The following is an 11,311-nucleotide window of genomic DNA, read 5'->3' as shown; positions in this document are numbered from 1 at the left end:
AAAGACTCTGAACTCGATTCAAAGTAGAGTTTGTATAGTGTTTTTGCCGTTGTGCTAAAAAAAATTTCAAGTAATATTATCTATTAATCTATCACGATCTATGATATTGAAGATGTATTAATATATTTTTTTATTATAATTTTTTAATTAATTAATTCAAAATGTATATTTTTCCCTAAACAAAAAAAAATATACTTTATCCTTTAAAAAAGTTTAATAAAAATAAAAGCAAAACAGCAGAGATCAGAGCACTCCCACCGGTGTTCCCTTTTGACATTCTCTCAAGGATTCGTTCTCTTTTCATCAGGTGAGCTTCAAATTCGTATCTTCAATGATATGGCCATCCATCCTTCTAATCATTCAAGTTTAATTTTGTTTTTATCTAATATATTTTACTTAATTGGCCCCTTTTTTACAGAGTTTAGGGTTTTCCTTTCTTTCTTCCTACATTATCTATGGCTTCTCAATAGTGATCGAGTTGGTTGAATTCGGCGAAAATCGAACAGGATTGAACTGAGCTTGTTAATTCCATATCAGACTATTTAAATGGCGGGGAAACAGGAAGTTAAGCACCTTGAGGACTGTACTGTTGCCAAGTCAGTTTTTTCTATCTTTCTTTTTCGTCGTCATATTTTTATAAGAGGAATGCAGAATCTGAGACTGTGCTAATTTTCCTTTTATTTTTTGAAGTTTTATCTAGGTTAAAATGCATAGAATCCTTATTTTGGAGATTGAAGCATTAGTGATTTTGCTCATTTCTAGATTTACGAAAACTCGTCTATTGTAGCGTTTCTGCATTTCAGTGTCCTTTTGAAGGCTATGTTTTAGAAATAACATTTTCTGGTATCCATTTCTGTATTTCGTGTCCGTGCAACATAGCTAGATTGTTATTTAACTAAGGGAAAGGTACAAAACTACCCTATCAATGACACCTAAGAGCAATTTTACCTCAAACGTCATAAATGGTGTACGTCAAGTTCAAGGCTTAATGTTGGGAACTTTGATCAATTTTAGACATCATTAGTGGAGCTCTCTCCTCGGTCATGAATTCTGCTATGTTATTTCACTCCATTTGTGCACTATGTTATTACTCATCTTTAAGAAATTAAAGACACTTGTTCGCACATGACTCTTGTCTGAATTCATTTGATCTGTTATGACTCTTGTTTTCTAAACCAATTGTTATGTAACTGATTCAGAATATGTGAACATAATAGTTAGATTTCTAATGATATCTCAAATTGGCTCGGTTTGTCAATACTAGGCTCTCAATTATACCATTTATGACGTTAGAGATTAAATTGTTTTTGGGCCTAATACATTCCTAAACCCTTGTACTTGTCTAGAAAAGTCAACTTCCCTTTGTACTTTCGAAACATCTTATTCACCCGTTGACGTATTGAACCCCTCCATCCACCCCCCCCCCCCCCCCCCCTCTCTCTCTCTCTCTCTCTAAGTCCACTCGGCAAGAGGAGATTTTGCAAGTTGAAATGTGTATCACTTCAAGCAAGTTCAAGAAGCCAATAGATCACTTTAAGCAAGTTCATAGGACCAATAAGTCACTTTCAGCAAGTTCATAGGGTAAATAAGACGTTTCCCAAGTATAGGGGCCATTTGACTTTTCTGGATAAGTACGGTGGGTTAGGGATGTATTAAGCCCTTTTCTTTAGCAACGATAGGGGGTATTTTTGTATCTTATTCTGAATATGTTTGTTTGCCTGACTTGACAATCTCTCTTCCAATTATCAATACTAGTAGCCTATTACTTTAAGCTAGTCTAGTTGTGATAAGTAATGGCAAGGATTTGGATGGAACTTTAGAGGCTATGTTTTTGCTTCCAGCGTTACTAGTATAGAGGAAGAAGGCAAGAGTTTGCAGAGAGTACGGTTTTGTGATAATTTTATGAATAGTGTAAGGCTTTGATGTCCGTTATAAGGGTGAATCCAAGCTTCTAAGCGCGTAGGGCATGTTTGATTCAGATGTTGTTTAATCCTTGTTATTGTTCGGTAGTTGTTGTTTGTTGTTGCTAGTAGTTGATAGATGTTAGCTAATTGTATTTCCAAAATAGAGGTAACAATTGTTTCTCAATCCTAATCAAACACTCCGTATCTACTGTTTGGAGTAAAATAAAACTGCAAAAAAAGATCTATAAAAAGGAAAACCAAACAAACACTTCAAACTATTGGAATCATCTAATAATGACAAGCCGGAATGGACAACAAACATGTTGTGTATAAGTAACGTGTTCTCAAATAGATATTGTTTCTACTTTCGGAGAATTCGTTGTCTTAGTTTTGTTTCAGATTTTGTTCATGTTTCTTCTTCTCAGTTGCTATTGCAGTTGTGTTTGTTGTTTGAAATGAAATAGGTCTGGACTGCTGATCAATGTGCGTTTCTGCAGCGCGTTAGGGACATGGTTCTTCTCGGTAGCGGGGGCTCTGGTAGCAATTCCGGTTGGGATAAAACGGAAATCTTTAGGTCCCCTCGTGTTCTTCGGTACGACAGGCACAATGCTTGATATTATTACAGGAGTCAGTCAATGTGAGAGAGAATACGCAGAACACCAAGCAAAACTACTCGAAGCCGAAGCCGAAACTTCTGCGGCTGATGCAGAATCTTCAGGAGGAGGATCTGAATCATGATTTTGAGCTGATATAGGCTTGATCTGCATTATCAACTTGGCTTAAGTTGTTTTTGTTCTTCTTTAATCAGCATATAAACTTATCAGTTATCGGTATTGAATAAAAAGAGAAGTTTGTGACAAATTACTTGCATTGCCCCTGACTACCCGTGTTAATCATTACTCCGAGCTGAATAAGTAAAAATGTTGATTTTCAGGATTGAATTGGATAATTTGGATCAAGTGTTATTGATATATATGTTTCATTCTTGCTATTGAATAAGTATTTTCTTTCCTCCATAACCAGCAATCTGGCTGAACTATGGGCAATATTGCTATTTGTTTGTACTTTCAAGCACCATGAGTTAACTTTAACCTAAATTTTAATTAAGAGTGGTAATCCGGATTGTTGTATAATAATCGTACGAATTGAGTAACCAGTTGAGACAAAAGTTCAAATTGATACTTAAGATTAAATAATAGCTTTTGTTATAATTTGTGATACTTTCGCACGCTCTTGAAGGGTGTAATACACATATCTTACTATGAGTTGGAATTCCTTTTAATAAATGGGATTTGTCAATATTCGATCACCTGATAGTTAAAATTCAATAATAGTTTTTATTATAATCTTTAACACACTAGATCCAGCATGCATAGGATGCTTCAATGTTTGTTAAATGTTCATGTTATTTATATTTAATGGAAAGTTTGTGGATGTTTTCACCTAAAAACAATTAAAGCTCCATAGAGGTGTAATGATGTTTTCGGTGACCAGTGAATGCTCGAACCTTTCGGTTCCTAGATGCATCCACTACATCTCTGATCCAGGGATTGGCTAGATTTTGGAGTCTAGGAGTGTTAAGAATTAATCTTTTATGCATTAATTCATTTTAGGAATACTCATAGTCCTCCAATTATCAGATATAAAACAAAATTGCGAAAACTCTTTATTTTATAACAATAAACCTCTCGTCGCTTGACATTAGCCAGAGATATCACGCAGATATATATCAACCATTTTTAACCACGTGAGGAATAAATAAATAGATAAGCAATGTTTTTTCTCACATCCCTAAGATGTCCAAAAAAAGTAGTAATTTGAGACCTACTTAACATCCTCCGAAAATGGGAATTACAACGAGAGGTCTCATTGCTAAAAAAATGTAGTAACTTGAGACCTATGTAACGGGATTTTATACTGGAGTCCGGGTTGTCCAACTAGGATAAAGAACCTTCCATACAAAATTGGACACGTTAGTAACAAGAAAACCCCTTTTACCCTTTTTACCCTTTCTACAAATGGACGGAATCAGCAGGCATCTCCATCCAGCCACCGATCTCCATTCATCGTCGCCACCGATCTCCAACAATTCATCAGTGCGGGTCGTCGCTTCACACCATTCCCTTGTGTCTAACCCAGCTTCCGGTGACTGTAACTCTAACTCAGGCGAAAAAAAGGCTTTGAATTTGGACTATGTTTTTGAGTTTGGTATTATCTGTTCGATAAGAGTTTGCAGATTCTGTATAAATTCCAATTATGTAATTTTTGAATTATCAATAAAAAAATTTGTTTGCTGGAATATGTTTCTGCTCCTCTTTTGCAGATTTCTGTATAAATTCCATATTGATTGTCCTCATAGATGCAAACCCCCAATCCAAAACCATCTGAACATATTCCGGTAAGCCAAAAATTAGAACTAAACCATTCTTTATTAACAACTAATGGAACTGTGGAATTATAATTTCCTTCCCCAGAATTAATCCTCTTCATGACGCCTTGATGAACTCTGCAATTTAACCATAATCCAAAGCTTTTTACAGAGTTACAGTCCGAAGCTGGGTTGAAAACGCCAACGCCGGAATGGTGTGAACAGCGACCATCACTCATGTCGGAGATTGGCAGCGGCAATTGATGAAGTTAGGCGGCCGTAGTGGGTTGTTTTATTTGGTATAATTAACAGTAATTGACAACGTGTCCAATTTTGTATGAAAGGTTCTTTATCCTAGTTGGAGAACCCGGACTCTAGTATAAAATCCCCCTATGTAACATGGGAATTACAACGAGAGGTTTCTCGTTATAAACAAAAGAGTTATGATAATTCCATTCCACTTCTGATAATTCCGTTCCGTTTCTCATCATGAGTGCAATTTAACCCGCATTTCTGTTACGTTTTCAAGGAAAATAAATTCAATGAAGAGTCCTAAATATTTCATTAGCATGAAGAACATTTGGTTCTGATACAAGGAATCGACATAGATACCATTTCAAACTTACCATTTTCAATATCTAAACTGGGATTTACAGCTACTTCAAATCTCAATGGACTGTTTTTCCCTTGTTGCAACATCATCTTAACAAGAACTAACCAGATCATGTGGAAATTAATGTTCTTACGATGATGTTGTTTCCCAATATCTTTCTGCTTGCAATTCTGGGCATGTTTCTGCTCTTTGTAGCTTGAGTAAACTCTTTCAGCCTTCAGGTTCCCAAACAATATCTCTGCAGCTTTGTTCCTTACAAGTAGAGGGACGTATTCTGATTCGTCCCACACATACAACTGCAATTAAAACTATAACTTTCAATGACACAACAACACGATTTAGACACACGACCAATTTGACACAATTATCATTTTTGTTGCATTTATATCATATATAATCAATCATGTGGAACATATAGATTATGACTCGGCAACTCAATTTAACTGTCCTAATTAAGAGGACCAATTAATGCTACTTCGTTTGAAGTGAAATTATACCCATGACCACCTCAACTTTGGTCTTGTTTACTTTCATCCCCTGAACTTCAAAACCGTATATAAAAATCCATGAACTTTACCGGTTACTAACATAAAAGTCCCTTGCTCTTTGACCACTTCAATAGCAGGTAACCCTCCATTGTAAAGCTATTGGAAATAGGGTTGTAAATGAGTCGAGCCCCTCATGAGTTGCTCGGTGTTCGGTTCGATAAAAGCTCAATCATGTTCAGCTCAATTGTAAATTAGCCGAGCTTGAGCAGATCGAAGTTTGGCTCGAAAGCTCTCGAGCAGGCTCGATTATAGATTCGTGAACATGCTCGTGAGTAAGCTTGGTTCAATTATTTTTTTAATAATAAGATTTCTATAAATAGGAAATGTAAAACAATTTAGTTTTGTAGATTTCAAAACTATGTAGTTTTGTGTTAAAGTTTTCAAATCAATATAATTAATGAACATAATCAACGAGTTGTTCGCGAGCGAAGTTCATGAACTGAATCAATGAGCTGCTCGCGAGCAAAGCTCGTGAACTGGCTCGTTAACAAGCTCGCAAACAACTCGTGAGTAGCTCATGAACAGAATGTTGAACTCGAGCTCGTCAATTTTATGACAAGCCGATTCTGAACAGGCTAAAGCTCGGTTCGGCTCAGCTCAATTACAGTCCTAATTGAAAAGCTGATGAAATTGATAATCTAAACAACTTTAATTCTTAGATTTTTTTTCATGTTGAGATCACTATTGGTCATTTTGAGGTCGTTTACTTTCACAATAGACATTTATGTTAGTAAAAATCAAAGTTCGACAACTCTTATATCCGATTTTGGACCATAAAGAAAGTAAGGCCACAGTTGAGAGGCCATAGGTGTAATTTACTTACTCCATTTATAAGAAGTGGTGCAATGGCATAATACAAGAGGGTTTAATGTATCCATTTAGAAAAAATAGAGGCTTTTAATTAGTAACAATTGAACTAATCAGAAGCTTAAATATGAGCTTTTCCTAAATAGAAATACATACCATGAAGGGCCTGTATATCAAGCCTGCTATATGGAGGTGATCCGAGGTTTTCGGACAGAAGTATGAGGCAGAGATTTGCTTAAATATGGACCTGCAGCAAAGTAATCAAATTGACTTCCGAACTTCCATGGGAGGCAAATGGTTGTAATAAAGCATGTAGGTTAGTACAATCATGATACTGCACCTATTAGAAATGGAACAGAATTGTCTTAACTTTTTATTTTGTAACCAGAAATCACTAGCCGTGTGACTTTTGTTTCTCTTGTTATCCTTTTGACCTGAAATTAACAAACTCATTTGCGAGAGGTACTACATAGGGTACTATGTCAACCATTTTTAACCACATGAGAAATAAAAAATAGGCTTAATACATCATTTGCCCCTGAACTTGTCCAAAAAGCTTGATTGGCTCTCTGAACTTTCAAAGTGTCCCGCTAGCCCTTGGAAATTGCATGAAATGTTCAGTTAGTTCCTTGAACTTGCATAAAATGTAATCAATTAATCATGCGGTTGTAAAAAGGTAAGTTAAATGCGGAATGTATGTTATTCACAAAATAGATTAAATTTAAAACATATTAAAAAGGAAGTTCTTACTTGTTTAATTATAAAACTTTTTCTTCTCTAATATTAGAATCGCATACCCTGACCTTGGCCGTTTTACTTTCTTTTAAGATGCGTGCAACACATCCTCCACGTTTAACTTATTTTTTTACAACCGAGTGATTAATTGATTACATTGTACGCGAGTTTAGGGAGCTAACTGAACATTTTATACAAGTTCAGTTCAGGGGGTTATCGAAACACTTCGAAAGTTCAGGGGGCCAACCACTTGAGACCCACGTGACATCTTTGACAAATGAGTACTAATTTCCGTTAAAAGGACAATAGAAGAAATAAAAGTCAAACAGCGAAAGGTTTCTTGTTAAGAATTAAGTGTTACGACAATTATGTTTCATATATTTTAGTTCAAGGACCATGGATGTAACTAAATCAGGTATATTCTTCCTCACCCATTATCTAAATCCAAAGGAGAACCACATGACTGACAGCCAATACAAGTAAAATCTTCAACAACATTACTACCCTGGACTGACATTATCCTCCTGCTAACAAACATGCTTTCCTTCTCAGATTCACCCAATGCTCTCCAGGTAATTGGTAGGAAAATCTCACCTGCAGAAGCACTAAAGCTTGCCTTACAGGGTTTTCTTAGGAGCAGTACTTCTGAAAGTAGGAACAAGTCCCTAAATTCACTCTGTTCTGGTACTTTCCAGTTCCTTGGTAGCTGCTTCTTCTGCATTGCAAGTTGAAGCAGTTTTCAGTAATGTTCATAAGAAACAATGTCTTCTATGTTGACATACACCAACTTGATATTACAACACATTTACCCTTCATATGAAACTTATTTGCTCCATGTGTATCACTTTGGTACTAAGCCTAAGCTCAAGAATGGAATACTTGTTGTACAACCTGTGTTTTCCAGAGTAAATCACAAGACAGTCACTTAGGTTTAAAAATGTTCCAATAAGGTTCTAAAAGTTCATTTTGTATCAGTAAAATAACTCATTTTTGCACTTTGTAACAATAAAGTTAGTTTGCACATTTCCAGGCCGAATTCATGCCGGAAATTCTAACCAAGACACTTAGTCAATTAGGTTTGGACAACGTTCCAATAAGATTAAAAGTTTATTTTGTATCAGTAAAATAACTCATTTTTTCACTTTGTAACAATAAAGTCAGTTTGGACATTTTTAAGCCGAATTCTTGCCGGAACTGACACTTAAACGGTTAGTTAGGTTAACTGAGGTTAAATGAAAGTTGGGAAGTAAAATGAATATCATATATAATAGTAAATTAATACATGTGGCGCTTACCCGTGACCTAGTTGAACTATCTAAGTGTCCTAGTTAGCATTTCCGGCGAGAATTTGGGAAGAAAATATTCAAAGTGAATTTATTGTTACAAAATGCGAACTTTCGTTTATTGATACAAAATGAATTTATGTGACCTTATCGGGACATTGTAATTTGTAAACACTTCTGTGTTTTCCTTTCATATTCAATTATGTGAAAACAAAGAACAAAATTCCAGAAATGCTGCACAATTACAATACATATAGAATCCAGAAAAATATTGAACTTACACAACAACAAAGAAAAGACATCTTGAGCACAATTGAATTCAGGCGTAGCAATGATAAAAAGAGAAGAAAACAAAAGGCACTTAAGCAAGCTGATAGTAGCAACCACTAGAAGAAAAACCATACCTGAAAACTGTTCGAGCGAATGCCGCAAAGAGCAGAACCAGTTCGCTGCACCCATTTAATTACTAAGACGAGCTTATCCTTTGTTGTTTTCCCTGCTCTGCATTCCCTCAATAAGTCATCTACACCTGCACATAATTACACACAAAACTACAGAACAGAGCTTGAAAAACTTCAGCTATCTCATCTCCGAAGCAAGAAAAACAAAATCAAAACACAAATGAAACACACCTTTCGAGGCAAGCAATTCATAAGGATGAATCAGAGGCAGTAAGGACGAGAACTGGACAGTTGTAGCCTCAACGAATCTTCCGAATTTAGTGATCTTGACATCTGAAAATCACGAGTGATAATCTTAACAAAACAGAAAAGCAAGCGTAAAATTGCGACAACCAATCGCTTACTTTGCAATAAAATAACATCTCCAGCAACTGCCATGGCTGCCATCTGCTTTTGCCACAAGGAGACGGTGAAAAACGGCATCGTATTGTCACCAACCTGGATGTCTGTCCTCAGTACTTCTCCACCTTTTGCTAACTTGTACTACAGAAAACCAACAATTTCGAAAATGAATGGCAATGAAAAGAAAAATTAGAAATGGAAAGAGCGAGAGAGGAGGAACCTGAACGGGATTACACCGGTGAACTAAAACGAGGAGCTGAACAAAGTCGCCGATGTGAGAAACGGCATCGGAAAGGTCGATCAATGGTCCATACCACCCAATTACTGAGGCCATATTCGTATCTTCTTGTTCTTAGGCAGAGTGAGCAAAATAAACAAAACGGCTCCTTCCTTGCGGCGTGTTTGGCCGCGGGAATAAATACAGTATTTCAATAGGTGAAATCAACTATTTATAATTGGCAAAAGTGATATTAATCTTTTAATTTTTTTATTCGGATAAATTAAATTTTTTATTTTTTATTTTCATCATATTTGAAATTTATATTTTTTAATCGTTAAAAAACTTAATGCTACTAAACTTTCACTATCTAGGGTGTAACAGGTGTTTGTATTGCTTCCCTACGACCATATTTCCACGTTTTAAGCTGCTCCCGCTTCGTTCGTTGTTATTATGAGAATCGTTTTTCCTTTCTTTTCCTCTAATTACTGGGATGTTTTAGTTCGTCAGATCGTTTCTTGCCTACTTATGGATTTATCGGCAGCTTGAAAGGTTGACATATTCGAAAACCTCTGGATCTAAGCTTATTTTAAACTCACTGGGGGCATTTTGTCGCTTACTACGTGCTTCCTCGTCTTTGGGTGCCAAGATATCCACCGTAAGTCTTTCCTCATTTGAATCTCACCCTTAACTTGAAGGTTATGTCATCCTAAAGTGTTACTAAATGGAAGGATCTTATCAACATCTATGGATAATAAATAATAAATCGAACTCATGAATAAAAAAAAAAAAAAAAAATTGGTTGCTATTGTATAGCTTTTTATCGGCTAAGTTCACGAGTTGGAGATAAGCATACTCAAACTACTAACATCTGTCACAGTGTAAACCACCGCCTTTTGGGACCCCGACTGATTCTACCATAGTGGTCAACAAAGACAATAACTCCCCCCCTCGAACATAGCTTACAACTTGCATTGTATTGTGCTCTCCAAAGAATAACTTTTCTCTAAATCTCAAAAGGTGTCTAGTTGGAATCCTATTATAATTCTAACTAAGGAGTTGGGTTTTGGAGGATCCAGCTATAAGAAAACTGTCACACCCGACCCGAAACGGCATCGGGTATGAAAAGGAAACCGGATAACAATCTACGAATTCGGCTCTTCAATCTTTAACTCGTTCAATTTTTAATTTAATATTCTAATAGATTAAAATGTATTTGGACTACCTAAAGTTTTATTTAATTATTTGGCTTGAACTCGATAATTCTATCAAGCTTCCTACGTATCCCGAACGTCTTTAATTTTAAATCGGGAATCAAAGCCACGTAGTTCTACCTATTTTAGGTAGTTCTCTTTAATTATTCACATCTTGTTTGACTCATTAATCATTTAATTGTATATTTCACTTTATTTCTATACAATTTTTATTTTTCACAATAAAATTATTAAGCATAAACTAATATTTATCATCTCGAATTTATTTGATAATTCATATAACAAAATCTTCTTAAAATGTAAATATATTTTATAAAAGATATACATCAATATTTAATCAAAACCGATAAACTTTTAAGTTCCCAAATCACTTATCAAATCAACTCGTATCACAAATGAAATCAATTCACAAATAAATATCGATATTTTCGAATTAACAAAATAAACCATAATCAAATAAAATGTTTATCAAATATGGTTCATAATCAAATAAACTTTTTATTAAACGAGTTCGTAACCAACTAAACGGGTTATCAAACCAATTTATAACCAAATAAACGTTTTACCAAACCAAATTCATAATCAAACAACGGTTTATCAAACCAAATTCATAATCAACAAACTTAACATTATATCCATCCTAGAGTTTCTCCCCTTACGTATCAATCCCCATAATAGTATCAATCCCCATAATAGAATCGAGATATCTCATAATTTTGCCTAACCCGCATGGTCTTACTCAACACTTATTTGCCATACCCGATAGGTCTTTCAACTGTGTACACAGGCCATGTCCCTAACTGAACATGGACTTCAAAT

At 35.3% G+C, this 11,311-nt stretch overlaps 2 protein-coding genes across 2 annotated transcripts; one reads left to right on the top strand and one right to left on the bottom strand.

Annotated features, from left to right (window-relative positions):
- Nucleotides 1-206: 206 nt before the first annotated feature.
- On the top strand, nt 207-2,895 carry LOC136201333 (uncharacterized). The gene is made up of 3 exons (XM_065991985.1): nt 207-307; nt 419-596; nt 2,402-2,895. Exons 2-3 carry the CDS (start codon nt 547-549, stop codon nt 2,640-2,642), a joined length of 291 nt encoding a protein of 96 aa, XP_065848057.1. The 5' UTR covers nt 207-307; nt 419-546; the 3' UTR covers nt 2,643-2,895.
- Nucleotides 2,896-4,832: 1,937 nt separating this feature from the next.
- On the bottom strand, nt 4,833-10,702 carry LOC136200555 (uncharacterized). The gene is made up of 7 exons (XM_065990927.1): nt 9,282-10,702; nt 9,064-9,202; nt 8,891-8,992; nt 8,663-8,787; nt 7,407-7,690; nt 6,397-6,487; nt 4,833-5,181 (listed from the first exon to the last, which is right to left on the bottom strand). Exons 1-7 carry the CDS (start codon nt 9,393-9,395, stop codon nt 4,837-4,839), a joined length of 1,200 nt encoding a protein of 399 aa, XP_065846999.1. The 5' UTR covers nt 9,396-10,702; the 3' UTR covers nt 4,833-4,836.
- Between the last annotated feature and the right edge of the window lie 609 nt (nt 10,703-11,311).

The sequence above is a fragment of the Euphorbia lathyris genome, chromosome 7, assembly GCF_963576675.1.
Source record: "Euphorbia lathyris chromosome 7, ddEupLath1.1, whole genome shotgun sequence".
Classification (NCBI taxonomy): domain Eukaryota; kingdom Viridiplantae; phylum Streptophyta; class Magnoliopsida; order Malpighiales; family Euphorbiaceae; genus Euphorbia; species Euphorbia lathyris.
Note: the sequence above shows the minus strand (reverse complement) of the source record. Positions and strands in the feature narration are given on the sequence as shown.

Bases quoted from the DNA above. Each gene is read 5' to 3' on its own strand.
- LOC136201333 (XM_065991985.1), top strand. From the start codon at position 547: ATGGCGGGGAAACAGGAAGTTAAGCACCTTGAGGACTGTACTGTTGCC. The intron at 597-2,401 runs GTCAGTTTTTTC...GCGTTTCTGCAG, and splicing joins GAGGACTGTACTGTTGCCAA to CGCGTTAGGGACATGGTTCT.
- LOC136200555 (XM_065990927.1), bottom strand. From the start codon at position 9,395: ATGGCCTCAGTAATTGGGTGGTATGGACCATTGATCGACCTTTCCGAT. The intron at 9,203-9,281 runs GTTCCTCCTCTC...GGTTTTCTGTAG, and splicing joins ACCGGTGTAATCCCGTTCAG to TACAAGTTAGCAAAAGGTGG. The intron at 7,691-8,662 runs GTATGGTTTTTC...CTTGCAATGCAG, and splicing joins TTCGCTCGAACAGTTTTCAG to AAGAAGCAGCTACCAAGGAA.